Raw genomic sequence first — 17,395 nt, 5'->3', positions numbered from 1 at the left:
ATCGGTTAGCTGCTCAGATAGCTGATGTTTAAAGTTAGTGAGGGAAAAGTAAGTCTCCAGCTTCAGCGATTTTTGCAATTCGTTCCAGTCACTGGCAGCAGAGAACTGGAAGGAAAGGCGGCCAAAGGAGGTGTTGGCTTTGGGGATGACCACTCCAACCGATGTGCCCTTGAGCAAGGCACTTAACCCTAATTGGTCCTGTAAGTCTCTCTGGATAAGAGTGTCTGCTAAATGACCTAAATGTARATGTAAGCCTACCACATATTCTCATGTCAATACTGTTGTAGCCTCTGAACAAAATCAAGGGTCACAGTTTGTCCAAAGCTTACCACAGACTTTCAGAAGGTCAGCCAAGGAACATGGATGGGATGACAGCTACTACTCATTACTGTTGGCTGCCATCGTCAAAGATACGGTTTACACAGAGCAGTGACTGACAGTTCTTGGGACCAATCCCCACTAATGGAGTGATGGCAGGGACCAGAGCTAGGCCTATAGGACGATGCCTGCGTAAGAGAGTGGSGCTTACTTGGTGAAATGGCGCAGTTTCGCCTCGATGCTGCGATGCCGCATGCACATCCTGGTAAGCGCTGATCCAATGTCTCTGGTGGCGCCTGAAAGAGATCACAATACAGAGGTGGTTAGGGAAACATTTGGAAAACGTCCAGTCAACGTACTGTATACTGCAGACCGACAAGCCAGACAGACCACCAAACCAGACTGCCCACTGAGGTCCGTTTAATATTCACTCCAACAGACAGCAGCAACCTGGAGGTAATATACACACTCCTGCCCTAGTCCAAATAAAGATATTAAGGAGATCCTTTTTAGAGGCCTACGCAGTGTGTGTGTGTGTGTAGTGTACAGTATGTGTACAGTGTGCGTGAGACTGTGAGTGAGTAACCTGTAACTCTGGTAAACATTAGGCTATTTATAGCCGAGAAAGTTCATTTGGGAAAAAGCTGACCCGTGAATCTGAGTGTGCCACTTCACTTGCTTCCAAAGGTGAGCCAAGCAGCCCTGGAGTATTACACCACTGGTGTTACTGGCTTAAAAAGAGCCTCAGGGAGTATATTAAGGACCAAAATATTATTTGTCACATGCTTCCTAAACAACTAGACTAACAGTGAAATGCTTACTTACGGGTCATCTTCCAACAACGCAGAGTTAAAGATAAAGCTAAAAAAAAAGTAAAAGAGTAAAAATAACAGGGAATAGCAGTACCGAGTCGATGTGCAGGGGTGCAGGGGTACGAGGTAATTGAGATAGCTATGTGCATATAGTAAGGGTAACGTGACTAGGCAACAGGGTCGATATTATGTTACCATGCGAGTAGGAAGAGACACATCTGGAGTTTTAGTATCTAATACACACAATCTCTTGGTCTGATAACCTCTTACATCAGGGTTTAATCTCACCAGTGGTGACAGAGGTATGACCCTGTCATGATCAGAATGGGAGAGAGACAAAGACARACAGAGTATTAGGGGTTTAACAGGGAGGATCAACAGGGGGCGATATAGAGGATTACAACCAGCCTCCTCCTGAGCCCAGCTACTTTCCACTCTGCTGACTGGTAACTGAAAATTSGGGACTCTAGAGCGCTGAATCCACATTTCTGGACACGACACAAGGGGTTTAACACCACCCTATCCACACCCCTCTCTCTCTACCTGGGGGTGGCTCGGACTACACCCCTATCCCTACTCGTGCCCCAGTGGGGAGTGGGAGGGCAGGGAGAGGGATTACCCTAACTACATCTGATTTCTCCTGTTGGACAAGCAGACCCTTCYACATCCGATAAGTGCAGAGAAGCCAGCTCCTTCACCTGAACCTAATATCATCATATTACTACTTCCTGTCTCCCAGTGGCTCATTGACACTGTGTGTGGGTGTGACCTGAGCTGAGAGACAGCAGGATCCGATCCGAGTCAATTCGAGCATCCAGCCCCCTGGCCCCGGGTCCACCCCATCCCCATCGTTACAGCCATCAACCTGACACATTTCATAATGAGAGATCTGGGGCTCCTGTGACCTTGGCCTTATCTTGGTGAAGTCATACCTATAGGACTGGTGAGAGAGACGGGCTCCTAGTATATAAATGTATACACATTTATTACACACAGAGAGTGTTAAATGAGAAGGGGGGAGGGGTACTTGTTCATTTGTGACAGTCATTTTTGACAAATGATGTCTAGAGATGATGCCTAAAGTCAAATCAGTGACTCTGCACATTGTAACACACAGAGATATAGACAGAGAGAGAGAGAGAGAGAGAGAGAGAGAGAGAGAGAGAGAGAGAGAGAGAGAGAGAGAGAGGAGAGAGAGGAGAGAGAGAGAGGAGAGAGAGAGAGAGAGAGAGAGAGAGAGAGAGAGAAACACTAAAAGGCCAGTCTCTGTGAACACACACTGTTAAGATACAGAGAAGCTGTATTCATAATTACCCAGCAACCATTCATTAATCCAGCCAGGGCAACACACCCCTACCTACCTCCCCAGCTACCCTCTACCCTCCCCCACACACACCCCAACACACAACACGCACACACACAATACGCAATGAGAGGGGCGTTTTCTAACCTCACTTTGAAATAGTGTCTAATGTCATGCCAATAAAGTACCTTGAAATTGAAAATTGAGAGAGTGCAGGAAGAGAAGAAAGAGACTGGGGGAGAGAGATGCATACATAGTGACAAAAAGAGAGAGGGGAGCAAGTGAGATGCAGTGAAAGAGGGAGAGAAAGGGAGAGAGAAAGAAAGAGAGACAGGGAAAGGGAAAGTGAGAGAAAGAGAGAGAGAGAGGCAGTGCTGAGAGGGATCTCCTCACACATTCTAATGAGCTGACTGCTGGGGAGAGAGTGTAACCTGTGTGTGTGTGGTGTGTGTGTGTGTGTGTGTGTGTGTGTGTGTGTGTGTGTGTGTGTGTGTGTGTGTGTGTGTGTGTGTGTGTGTGTGTGTGTGTGTGTGTGTGTGTGGTGTGTGTGTGTGTGTGTGTGTGTGTGTGTGTGTGTGTGTGTGTGTGCGTGTGTGTGTGGCATGTGTGTGGTATGCGTGTGCGTGTGTGTGTTGTGTGTGTGTGTGTGTGTGTGTGTGTGTGTGTGTGTGGTGTGTGTGTGTTGTGTGTGTGTGTGTGTGTGCGTGTGGGTGTGTGGTGTGTGTGGTGTGTGTGTGTGTGTGTGTGTGTGTGTGTGTGTGTTCGCTCCTTTTAATATATTCCCTTCCTGTTTTATATTCTTATTAACTTCCTCTCTCTCTCGTAACAACATCCGCAAGAGATCAACAACAAGATGAGGAGGGAGAAAAAACTCCAGGCTCACATCTGGGCAACAAATTAGGCCAGCGTATGTCTAGCTATGTGTGTAGCTATTTGTGTGTGTACCTATGTCTGTGTGTGCTTGTCTTAGAAGGGTGAGGAACGGAGTAAAATTAAGCAAGTTTAATCTGACAGTCTGAGAGGATTTAAGTCCCCCCCCCCCCAGCAACACTGGTATTTGTAAAGTATGGGCAACCTATAGCTCAGTCACTATACCCTGTTCAGCTATAGGTCATCCCCTCATAGAGAGACAGCCAGTGAACTAATCCTGAAAGGAGTTCCTCTCCTCTGTGTAATCTGCTGTCGTCCCCATCTGCTCCTGCCCTAGCCCCAGCACAGCACAGCACAGCCAGTCTGTGTTTACTGTTAGCCTCCCTGCCCGTAACCCTCCTCCCTGCAACACTCCCCTCCCGCAAGGAACCCACAGGAAGCCAGCACATATTGATTTTTCCCATGACATTTAGTCACCAACACCATGGTGATGGAACAGGCTGATATGATAGAGAGAAAGGGAGAGGGAGAGAAAGAGAGAGCAAGGAGCGGGTGCATTGGGTGGATTGTGAGAGGGAGTGGGAGCGAGAGAGAGGGAGGCACAGGGAAAGGGTGATAGAGAGAGCGGGGTGACAGAGAAGGTAACATGGAGAATGACAGGCAGGAATGGAGTGATCAGTCATTAGTGTTCCCTCCATCTCTTGCTCCCTACTCGATTTCCTCAGCCACACACCCTGTCAGGCTGCAGGCACCTTTAGGGTGCTAATACAAGTCAGCTTGTTCCCCCCCCCCCCCGTCAATAAGGCTATCTAACGGTAGAAGTAGAGGATGTGACTTTTTTTCTTCTTTACTGATTTATCAAAGCGGGAAAGTCGGGGTCATGACAGCCTTGAGAATTTCCCTGCAGGTAAGAGAGAATAAGCCAAGGCTCCACTGAGATGGGAGTGGAGAGGCAGCTGTTCAAATACACACAGTGGTGCTAACAGCTAACATCCGCGCGCCCCTGCAGACTCTGCCCTATGGAATCAACACTCAGGCCTAAACAAACAGCAATAGGACTCAACAGGATCCAATACTACACAGACATCCACACATCAGACCTCCAGCCACGTGGTCTCCGTAGCAGTMGGAAAGTGTGTGAATGTGAAATCCCAGACGCTAATCGTACATGCTGATTCCTGACCCTGTCTTTYCATCTGTTCTGTGGGACAGCTGCTAGTGGTTTCCAAGATCTCCTCAAGTGTATTTCCTGGAGATAAGGCATGTGTGGCGACCGCGGAAGCAGACAACCAACCCAGCCACTGTTGCTAGTCTCTGCCCAACCCACTGCCCAAACACACGCAGACACACAGACAGCCCCCCACATTCACAGCTTCCTGTAAAATACTGCAGTATGCAACCACTCCAAAAATACCACACACACACACACACACACACACACACACACACACACACACACACACACACACACGCCATCTGATAGAATACACCACTGCCAGTCCAAAACACTCACTAACGCAGACATATCTCAGGTCTCATAAACACTATAACTCGTCTCCATGGTAGGTGAAGCACAGAGCAACACAGCACGAGACGTGTTCAGTTAACACACGGGGGAGAGGAGGCCAAGCCAGTCTGCACTGCATATGTATGGATCTTTATTAATGCCCTGATGAAGTCACTGGGTGGAGAGCAGTAGATCAAAACACACACGGACAGGGCTGAGTGGCGGCGTGGAGAATGATTCATGAATTGAGCAGGTCCATATCCCACTGCCATAAAGCATCCAGCCTACTAAGTTCCTACTGCATCTATGTCACATGCAAACCTTAACATGCACCCAAAAGACTCAAAGATGAAAAGTAGTGCGGGTGTGTGTGCGTCCATGCGTGCATGCGTGTGTGGACAGTAAAAGGTGTCATTAATACAGCCCCTGCTGTGGGCGCCCCACCCTCCTCCACCCTCCTCTTCTCTCTCCTGAAGGGAAAAGGAGGGGACGCCACATGTGATATTCCTCTATTTACTCTCCTCCCTCACTCTGACCTTCTGCCATTCTTCCACTCTGGGACACRGGAGGGGTCAATGACCTGCCTGGGAGGCTGCATTATAGGTGGTGCCAGTTATGTCTGAGTGTGCCCACTAGTAAAACACCCAAACACATTGACGTGTTAGCTATACACACTGTCCTGTCCGCTGTGTGAAATGTTCCTATTCATCAGTCTTTGAGAGACGGTGAGTGAACAAGTGAGAGAACAAATGAAAAACTGTAGAGAGACACTCATTTTCATTCCGTCTGCACTGTTGACGAACTTTAGGAAATAACCTAAGTGGATAAACTCTGCCAGTCGCCCGGCAAGATCCTAATACTGTTCACTAGCTAAAAAATAGGCCTTTCTGGCAGGTGGGTTCAGTGTGAGGACGGCAATGCCGATAGGAGTGTGTGGTTAATGCACAAGGACAGTGTTTTTCCCATTCCTCTCATTGGAGAGACACAGTCAGAAAAGTAGAGCTTTGAATAGAACCCACAGACCCCTCGTTCCCTGYCTTCGTTCCCTTTCCAAATCAATCACCACCCCTCAGACTGACGGTGCTGCTGGTTGCCGTGACAGCGCAGACCTGGCGCTCCTCGTGACTGCGGTGGGTCTGTCTGTTGCTAAGGTCACACTGGCAGAACATTCTTTTGACTTCCACTCCTCTCTACCTAATACGATAGTACCTATCTAACACTAGTCACTCTAAAGAGTATACTGTATGAGGATAATCCTACATTCACATGCGTATCAGAGTATCGGTTTGGCAAAGGATTATTAGACTGTTGCTTATCAGTGCTGGATTGTTTATTTCTTCCTCGATCACGAGGCGTCTCTCTTTCACCTCTTCCCGCCCCCCCCCCTTCCTCTATTTCCTCAGTCACAACATCATCCAGCCATGTTCTGCTCTGTCACAAGGTGAGCGGCTGTGGTTTCACATGCTATCCCATGACTCTTTATGGGGCTCCCGGAAATGAACAGCTGTCAAGGAGGCTTTCGGGCGCAGCAGTAGGCCCACAGCTAATATTGAACTCGGGCATACCTCCGCCACAGTATTCCTTCACCGTCTCTTCAGATGCAAGTCACAACACTCAGCGCATCTGACCAGAATATAACGTCAAGCGTTCCATTGGGAAAAGGACACGGGGACTGTGCCGAGAAGAAAACCACCTCTAGGACAACTGATGGCACACACTTACTGAACATTATAGTGCCTTAGCAGAGACTTAAAGTGGAACTGACAGCATTTAGGCAACATCAACTCTTATTCAAATCTGTTCATATACAGTGCATTCAGAAAGTATTCAGACGCCTTCACTTTTTAGATTTTTTTTGCAAATGTACTAAAAACAGAAAAAATTGAAATATTTTCAAATTTATCAAATTTACATAAGTATTCAGACCCTTTACTCAGTACTGTCGAAGCACCTTTGGCAGCGATCACAGCCTCGAGACTTCTTGGATAGGACGCTACAAGCTTGGCACACCTGTATTTGGAGAGTTTCTCCCATTTTTCTCTGCAGATCCTCTCAAGCTCTGTCAGGTTGGACGGGGATCGTCGCTACACAGCTATTTTCAGGTCTCTCCAGAGATGCTCGATCGGTGTTCAATGCCACTCAAGGACATTCAGAGACTTGTCCCGAAGCCACTCCTACACTGCCTTGGCTATGTGTTTAGGGTCATTGTCCTATATGAAGGTGAACCTTCGGCCCAGTCTGAGGTCCTGAGTGCTCTGGAACAGGTTTTCATCAAGGATATCTCTGTACTTTGCTCCACTCATCTTTGCCTCAATCCCGACTAGTCTCCCAGTTCCTCCCGCTGAAAGACATCCCCACAGCATGATGCTGCCACCACCATGCTTCACCGTAGGGATGGTGCCAGGTTTCCTCCAGACTTGACACTTGACATTCAGGCCAAAGAGTTCAATCTTGGTTTCATTAGACCAGAGAATCTTGTTTGTCATGGTCTGAGAGCCCTTTAGGTCCCTTTTGGAAAACCAAGCGGGCTGTCATGTGCCTTTTACTGAGGAGAGGCATCCATCTGGCCACTCTACCATAAAGGCCTGATTGGTGGAGTGCTGCAGAGATGGTTGTCCTTCTGGAAGGTTCTCCCATCTCCACAGGGGAACTCTGGAGCTATGTCAGTGACCATCGGGTTCTTGGTCACCTCTGTGACCAATGCCCTTCTCCCCCGATTGCTCAGTTTGGCCAGCTCTAGGAAGAGTCTTGGTGGTTCCAAACTTCTTCTATTTAAGAATGATCGAGGCCATTGTGTTGTTGAGGACCTTAAATGCTGCAGACATTTATTGCTACCCTTCCCCAGATCGTTGCCTCAACACCATCCTGTCTCAGAGCTCTACGGACAATTCCTTCTGCCTCATGTCTTGGATTTTGCTCTGACATGCCCTGTCAACTATGGGACCTTATATAGACAGGTGTGTGCCTTTCCAAATCATGTGAAATCAATTGAATTTACCACAGGTGGAACTCCAATCAAGTTGTAGAAACATCTCCAGGATGATCAATGGAAACAGGATGCACCTGAGCTCAATTTCAAGTCTCATAGCAAAGGGTCTGAATACTTATTCACATTTCTATTTTTTATACATTTGCAAAAAAATCTAAATACCTGTTTTCGCTTTGTTATTATGGTGTATTGTGTGTAGATTGATGAGGAAAATAAATGATTTAATCCATTTTAGAATAAGGCTGTCACGTAACAAAATGTGGAAAAGTAAAGTGGTCTGAATACTTTCCGAACGCACTGTACACCCCCAGGAAGAATGACACTTTATTTTTTATTTTTGATGATAAATGGTCATTGACATGTTTTCATAAATTCTCAGAATGTTTGGAAATGACATACAGTTGAAGTCGGAAGTTTACATACTTAGGTTGGAGTCATTAAAACTCRTTTTTCAACCACTCCACAAATATCTTCTTAACAAACTATAGTTTTGGCAAGTCGGTTAGGGCATCTACTTTGTGCATGACACAAGTAATTTTTCCAACAATTGCTTACAGACAGATTATTTCACTTATAATTGTCACGGCCGTTGTAAGGAGGAGACCAAGGTGCAGCGTGGTAAACGTACATTCTTCTTTACTATAAGAACGAACACTGAACAAACGAACAAAATAACAAAACGAACCGTGAAGCTAATATGAGTAGTGCAGACAGGCAACTAAACATAGAACAAGAACCCACAAACACCAAAGAGAAAATGGCTACCTAAAAATTATCCACAATCGGAGACAATGATAAACAGCTGCCTCTGATTGGGGATCATATCAGGCCACCATAGACATACAAATCACCTAGACCTACAAAAACCCTAGACATACAAAAAACCCTAGACAATACAAAAACGAATGTACCCACCCTAGTCACACCCTGACCTAACCAAAATATAAAGAAAACAGAGATATCTCAGGTCAGGGCGAGACAATAATTCACTGTATCACAATTCCAGGGGTCAGAAGTTAGTTACACTAAGTTGACTGTGCCTTTAAACAGCTTGGAAAATAACAGAAAATTTGGTCATGGCTTTAGAAGCTTCTGTTAGGCTGATTGACATCATTTGAGTCAATTGGAGGTATACCTGTGGATGTATTTCAAGGCCTACCTTCAAACTCAGTGCCTCTTTGCTTGACATCATGGGAAAATCAAAAGAAATCAGCCAAGACCCCAGAAAAAAAATTGTAGACCTCCACAAGTCTGGTTCATCCTTGGGAGCAATTTCCAAACGCCTGAAGGAACCACGTTCATCTGTACAAACAATAGTACGCAAGTATTAACACCATGGGACCACACAGCCGTCATACCGCTCAGGAAGGAGACGCGTTCTGTCTCCTAGAGATGAACGTAGTTTGGTGCGAAAAGTGCAAATCAATCCCAGAACAACAGCAAATGACCTTGTGAAAATGCTGGAGGAAACAGGTACAAAACTATCTATATCCACAGTAAAACGAGTCCTATATCGACATAACCTGAAAGGCCGCTCAGCAAGGAAGAAGCCATTGCTCTAAAACCGCCATAAAAAAAGCCAGACTACGGTTTGCAACTGCACATGGGGCCAAAGATCGTACTTTTGGAGAGATGTCCTCTGGACTGATGAAACAAAAATAGAACTGTTTGGCCATAATGACCATAGTTATGTTTGGAGAAAAAAGGGGGACGCTTGCAAGCCGAAGAACACCATCCCAACAGTGAAGCACGGGGGTGGAAGCATCATGTTGTGGGGGTGCTTTGCTGCAGGAGGGACTGGTGCACTTCACAAAATAGATGGCATCATGAGGAAGGACAATTATGTGGATATATTGAAGCAACATCTCAAGACATCAGTCAGGAAATTAAGGCATGGTCGCAAATGGGTCTTCCAAATGGACAATGACCCCAAGCAAACTTGTGACAAAATGGCTTAAGGACAACAAAGTCAAGGTATTGGAGTGGCCATCACAAAGCCCTGACCTCAATCCTATAGACAATTTGTGGGCAGAACTGAAAAAGCGTGTACGAGCAAGGAGGCCGACAAACCTGACTCAGTTACACCAGCTCTGTCAGGAGGAATGGGCCAAAATTCACCCAACTTATTGTGGGAAGCTTGTGGGAGGTTACCCGAAACGTTTGACCCAAGTTAAACAATTTAAAGGCAATGCTACCAATTACTAATTGAGTGTATGTAAACTTCTGACCCACTGGGAATGTGATGAAAGAAATAAAAGCTGAAATAAATCATTCTCTCTACTATTATTCTGACATTTCACATTCTTAAAATAAAGTGGTGATCCTAACTGACCTAAGACAGGGAATTCTTACTAGGATTAAATGTCAGGAATTGTGAAAAGCTGAGTTTAAATGTATTTGGCTAAGGTGTATGTAAACTTCCGACTTCAACTGTAGATGGGGTACTGTCATATTTATCCGTATTCTGAACTGTATTCTAAGGCATTTGTGACAATTCTATAGCAATTAAGAGTGTGAAAGCGGACGTGCATTTGGACAGTTAATAGACACCGCAGCAAATAAAACCTAATAAAAACATCTGTCTCGTGCAGGACCATAGTCTACGTAAACCGGTGATCCATAGTAGAGGTCGACCGATTAATCGGAATGGCCGATTAATTTGGGCTGATTTCAAGTTTTCATAACAATCGGTAATCGGCATTTTTGGACACCGATTATGGCCGATTAAATTGCACTCCGCGAGGAGACTGCGTGGCAGGCTGACTACCTTTTACGCGAGTGCAGCAAGAGCCAAGGTAAGTTGCTAGCTAGCATTAAATGTATCAATCTTAACATAATCACTAGTTAACTACACATGGTTGATGATATTACTAGTTTATCTAGCTTGTACTGCGTTGCATATAATCGATGCGGTACCTGTTAATTTATCATCGAATCACATMCTACTTCGCCAAACGGGTGATGATTTAACAAGCACATTCGCAAAAAAAGCACTGTTGTTGCACCAATGTGTATCTAAACATAAACATCCATGGCTTTCTTAAAATCAATACACATRTATATATTTTTAAACCTGCATATTTAGTTAATATTGCCTGCTAGCATGAATTTCTTTTAASTAGGTAAATTGTGTCACCTCTCTTGCGTTCTGTGCAAGCAGAGTCAGGGTATATGCAGCAGTTTGGGCTGCCTGGCTCGTAGCGAACTGTAGCGAACTACAACCTAAAACGTCTTACCTGGGAATATTGAAGACTCATGTTAAAAGGAACTACCGGCTTTCATATGTTCTGAGCAAGGAACTTAAACGTTAGCTTTTTTACATGGCAAATATTGCACTTTTACTTTCTTCTCCAACACTTTGTTTTTGCATTATTTAAACCAAATTGAACAYGTTTCATTATTTATTTGAGACTAAATAGATTTTATTGATGTATTAAGTTMAAATAAAAGTGTTCATTCRGTATTGTTTTAACTGTCATTATTACAAATATATATATAAAAATCATCYGATTAATCGGTATCGGCTTTTTATTGGTCCTCCAATAATCCGCATCGACGTTGAAAAATCATATTCGGTCGACCTCTAATCCATAGCCATTCAGAACTACCATAGGCCTATATGCAAACATACATTTGCCACAAGGGCCTGCCATCATTCACTTTGAACTGGACTGTGTGTTTACAGGCAGYTGCAACAGTGTGATGTTAGATAACTAGAACGCATTCGGCAAAAGCCACAAAATACACTTGATTGGATTTCTGCAAATATGTAGATAAATACCACACGAGTCCTCTTACATTTGGGAACTTTACAGTCCTATTGATCAAAACAACCATAAAAAAGGTAGGCTCTTTCCCTACATGCACACCAACAACAACGAAATCAACAACTAATGATAGCCAGAGCAAACCTTTTTCAGCAAGTTGACCRTCAAAATTGCACTGGTAAACGATGGGGAATARCCTGCTTGTYCTTCTGCAGCTTCCCTGCCAATGTTTGCTTATCCCAACCAAGCCCCAAGCTAACTGACTAAAGTTGGCTAGCTTGCTAGCTACTTTCAGATACAAATGAGATAACACCTCACTGACCATTTTACTCTGCCTAGCAGAGCTGTTTAGGTCGTTATCATGTTATATAGCAAGTCCATGATTAACTATTACTTAGTTTGCCTACGTAWACTGACACTGGTCATATTCAACGGRTGTTGTGCATTCGTAAATTCTACACTTAGACAAGAGTGCTCTAAAATCRGAGTAGATAGCTAGCCAGAGTGAATTTAYGAACACAAGAGATGTAGTAACTGTATAACAGTAGTTTAGCATAGCTAGCTAGCTAACAAGGTGATTCACAACTCCTTGCTAGCTAACCAAATGACACCTGCATCTCTGGTTGTATAGGGACCGAAAAGTAATACGAGGGGAAAAAGTCAGTCACCCACTCCTCCATCGACGCCCTCCTAGCAGCTAGCTAGCTATCTATCGAGCTAACGTTAGGCTCTGTGTTTWWAGCTTGCTACATAAATAGATWTGCTAGCATATTAGCCACGTTATGACTGACTTGTGATCATTGCCCTTGCTAGTTTGATTGTATTGACATTCCCAGCCTTAGTCCATTTTTGGCCAAAATATTGAGTCATTGAAACTGAAACAGGGCATCCTGAAAAGAGGCAGCAAACAATGTACCAGGCCAGCTGTGATTTTCAACCTGATATTTTTTGGACTTCCAAGAAATGTATTAATCATGCATTGAACTGCATCCATCTATTCAGCCAACAATGCCTTAGTGTACGTCATGGAATGCGGAGTCAAATAGAACCTATTTTTAAAACCTCTCATGAAGTTGGTTTTGTAGCATAAACTGGGAATGAAATATTTTTGACTGATATCATGATTGTCCGTTTGTTTCATATTTGCAAAGTAGTTCCACTTTCGATCCCTGGATATGATGCAGAGTCTTATTTCAGGCTCTATCTTTATCCCATCGAGGAGAAGTGTGTGTGACAGATCAGATCAGAGAGGATGGCCCAGCCTGTCATTGTGACTGACCCTTCCCTTGTGTCAGCCCAGTCAACGTCTGCACAGCTCTATAAGGACACACACACTGCTGCTGAAAGTACACCTCAATAGGCCTTTCCGGTATGAGAGAGAGAGAGAGATGGAGAAAATAGGTCACACACACAAATACATGCCAGGCGCACACACCAACATATAAACATACGTAACACACACTGACGCACACAGACTGCGTGAGCGCTCACTCACTCACAGCACACCTGAATAACTATCAAAAGTTAAGAAAATTCATAGTCAGCTCTGCTTTCAACCGCGCCATGGTGCCCGGACGGTGTTTTAGCCAAACTCGACCTTTCGTCGGCGGAGAATGCCACAACTTGTCTGGAACAAGAGAGTGGCGCGAACGAGTGGGAAAGACTACTGTTTCACAAAGCACGACCACTTGGTCAATTTGAGTATGTATTGGTCTTAAGCTAACGCCCGAGGAGCTGGCCCTGGCCCGTTTTTCCCAAAGAGACCTAGTCAAGAGTGACGCCTGCTGAGGGAGTGTGAGTTGGAACGCAACAACGTTCGCGGTCTAGCCAGCATAGTCTGTCAGACGGGCTGCTTGGAGAAGATTAAAGCTTTTTGTTTAAAGCTGAAAATAATTGGAGTCTCCCACCGATGCTGCCATAGTGTCCTGGGATGATATCATTGACATACCTAACAGGGACAGTTTATATAGTTGACCCTGGGATAGTATCATTAGACAGGGACAGTTATATAATGGACCTGGGAGTAAAATTTATGGTTCATTAGACAGGGACGTTTATATATGGACCTGGGATAAATCTATCATAGACAGGGAACCGTTATATTGACTGGCGGATACAATCATTCACATGCAGGGCACGGTGTACTATTATGACCTGGGATACATATCATTAGACAGGGAGACAGTTATGTAATGGACCGTGGGATAGTATGCATTACACAGGACAACGTTACCATATGGACCTTGGGGATATCACTCATTAGACAGGGACAGTTATATAGTATGGACCTGGGATCTAATCATTACACAGGGACAGTTATAATATGACCTGGTGGGTATATCATGAGACGGGACAAGTTAACAATGGGGACCCTGGGATATATCACCTTGCACAGGGACAGTTCAACCTATCTGGACCTGGGATTACTCATTACAGCAGGGACAAGTTACAGTATGACTGGGATAAGATATCAGTCAATTGGCAACAGGGACAGTTACCATATGGAACACCTGGGATTATATCATTGCACAGGGACAGTTAATATATTATGGACCTGGGATATATCATCGTACACAGGGACAGTTACATATGGACCTGGGATAGTATCATGTTACAATCAGGGACATTTAGTAATGGACGCTGGGCGCGCGATACTACCTCATCGCCAAAGCAGGGGACAGTTACATATGGACCTGGGAATATATAATTGCACCAGCGGTAACAGTTATATTTTGGATGACCTGGGATATATTCATTGCAGCAGGGACAGTTACATATGGACCCCTGCGGATACTATCATCCTGCACGGGACAGAAGTTATACTCACATGAGACCTGGGATCTACATATCGCACAGGGACAGTTTACAATATGCGACGCGTGGGATAATATGCCAATTGCAAGCAGGAAGCAGTTACAAATATGGACCTGGGAATAAACATTCCTATTTCACAAGGGACAGCAGTTAACATGATGGACCTGGCGATATATCATTGCACATCGGAGACACGTTACATAATGCGACCTGGGAATAATTTCATTGCCAAAGGGACAGTTATAAATGGATCCTGGGATGATATCAATGCACGCAGGCGACCAGTTACATTATGGACCTGGTTTATATATCATTAGACAGGGACAGTTACATATTGGACCCTCTGGGATATAATCATTAGACAGGGAACCAGTTACAATATTGGACCTGGGATACCATCATTACACGCAGGGGACACCGGTTATATTATCGGACCATGGATACCATCATTAGACAGGGACAGTTACATACTGGATCCCTGGACTATATTCATCTAAGATCAGGGACAGGTTACATATGGACCTGGGATATATCATTAGAACAGAAGGACAGTTACATATGGACCTGGCGAATACATCAATTTACCAGGGACAAGTTACATAGTGGACCTGGGGATCACATCATTAGACAGGGACAGTTACATATGGAGCCTGGGATAGTATATTAGACAAGGGACCAGTTACATATGGACCTGGGAATAACATCATTACAAAACAGGGACAGTTATATATGGACCTGGGATATATCATTACACAGTGCAGGGGGACTAAGTTATAATATGGCCTTGGCGAAATAGTATGCAATTAGCAATCAGGGATCAAAGTTATATATGGACCTGGGATACAGCATTAGACAGGGACAGTTATGATATACTTGGACCTGGGATAATACCATTACACAGGGACAGTTTGATATATGGACCTTGGGATAATATGCATTACAACAGGACAGTCTTAACTGGCAGCCACCCCATGACCCATATTCACTACTATAATATACTAAGCCCACCCCAGACCCTATTCACACTACTAATCATACTGCAAGCCACCCCAGAACCTATTCCTACACCTAAACTAATATGACTGCACCACACCAGACCCCTTTCACACTACTAATATACTGGCAGCCACCGCCAACCGCCTATTCACACTAAACTAATAACTGCAGCACCTCCAGACCCTAATTACACTACTAATATACTACAATGCCACCCAGTGTCAACCCCTATTCACACAAACAACTAATACTACTGCAACGAAAGCCACCCCACGACCAGAGCCCTTATTCACCACTAACTAATGAACTAATACTACCAGCTACACCAGACCCTTCACACTATCCTTACTCACTATAACTACACTGCCAGACCAGCCCAATTCACACTACTAAATATACCTACAATGCCACCCCAGACCGGCCTTATTCACACTACTAATGATAGCTACGGCCAACCCCAGACCCTATTTCACACTACTACTATATCCGCTCGTCTCCCCTATCAGACCACCATCCACGACCCTAAACTTTCACCACTGACTAATCATCTCATTACTATCACTCGCCTCGACTCCCATGAATCGCCTGAACACTTCACACTACAATATACTACACACGCCACCCAGACCACGAAAACCCAAATCTCACCACATCGAGCTACTAATTACCTCACACTACACATATAGAAAATACAGGAAGTAGAGCACGAGCTGAACAGGCGGAGTGCAGTCCGCAGCCAGAGACTTGCGGCTCTGGGGAGGATCAAAACAGCTGATTGTGAACATGATACTAGCATTTGGAGAAATATGTGTACTGTTTATATCTGTAATTTACGAGTGTGTAAATGTGTGTGGCCTACACCAGACAGGGATGCAGTCTATGTTCGAGCACACTACTAAAGGAGTGAAACAGGGACTGACGAATGCCCCTTCGCAGACTTTCATCTCCCCGTTGCCATGGAGGATGCCTGGTAGGAAGGCCACAAAGCCTGAGGCACAGAGAAAAGGGGAATGCTCGTGTGAGTCAGAGAGAGAGGAAGAGAGCGGAGAGAGAGAGAGAGAGAGAGAGAGAGAGGAGAGGAAGAGAGAGAGAGAAGGAAGTGGTGATGGTGGACTATATTATACTGAGCAGAAAGTCTAAAGAGGCTCATTGATATTCTCTGGGAAGGAAAGCGAGCCTTCTGGGTGTGGTTCGTGGTAAACAGGCCTGCTAGGGGAGCTCTGTCTATCCTCTGTCCAGTCAGTCACTGTCTGTCTGCCCCTCTTTCTCGCTCTCCTCTTTCTCTCCCTTTCTCTTCTTTCTCTTCTCTCTCTCTCTCTCTACTCTCTCTCTAGCACAATACACACTATGTCTTTTGTTTTCTCTCGCCTCTCTCTTGAGTGAAGGGGTTTGTTCGGGGGTGATGGACATGCACACCGCTCTCCACCCGCTGCACTAGCCCCTCATTCTGGGGAAATCAGCCATTCCTTCTCTCCAATTTCACCCCTCTTTACCTGCTCCCCATAATCATTGGACAACCACCCTGTAAATATCGAAATAAACACCTGAAACCACATCACTCCCTCCTTCACGTCTGGACAGCCCTAGTGTGAATTGATAGGACTATATGGGAGAGGAAGTAGGCTGTGTATAACTCTCCCATGACCGTATGTGTGAAAGCCTTCCTACTCTGTGAAGTCTTAGCCCAGTGGAGGGAGAGATGGGCTGGGTGAAAATGCTTAGGGCCAGTGAGTCTGGCCCAGATGTGTGCGCTAAAGAGCTACTTTTCTGCCCATGCGGTAATCACTAAATGATGAATGTTGAGTTTATGATACAGTATTGCTGCAGTCACGGCATGGGTGTGCAGGTGTGTGTGTGTGTGTGGTGTGTGTGTGTGTGTGTTGTGGTGTTGTGTGTGTGGTGGTGTGTGTGTGTGTGTGTGTGTGTGTGTGTGTGGTGTGTGGGTGTGTGTGTGGTGTGTGTGTGTGTGTGGTGTAAGCCGTACGTGTGCTTGCGTGATTAGCAACTTAAGTATGTGTG

The 17,395-nt window shown here is 45.1% G+C and overlaps 1 protein-coding gene across 1 annotated transcript in view; it reads right to left on the bottom strand.

Annotated features, from left to right (window-relative positions):
- The window catches only part of LOC111974410 (protein MTSS 2-like), a 114,649-nt gene that overhangs the window by 40,051 nt on the left and 57,203 nt on the right, over positions 1–17,395 (bottom strand). Inside the window, exons 4-5 of the mRNA XM_070447373.1 lie at positions 530–614; positions 259–290 (exon numbers count right to left, since the gene is read on the bottom strand). Of these exons, the coding sequence (XP_070303474.1) occupies positions 259–290; positions 530–614 (117 nt within the window). The remainder of the gene's footprint in view (positions 1–258; positions 291–529; positions 615–17,395) is intronic.

This window comes from Salvelinus sp. IW2-2015, linkage group LG15 (genome assembly GCF_002910315.2).
Source record: "Salvelinus sp. IW2-2015 linkage group LG15, ASM291031v2, whole genome shotgun sequence".
NCBI classification, from domain to species: Eukaryota; Metazoa; Chordata; class Actinopteri; order Salmoniformes; family Salmonidae; genus Salvelinus; species Salvelinus sp. IW2-2015.
Note: the sequence above shows the minus strand (reverse complement) of the source record. Positions and strands in the feature narration are given on the sequence as shown.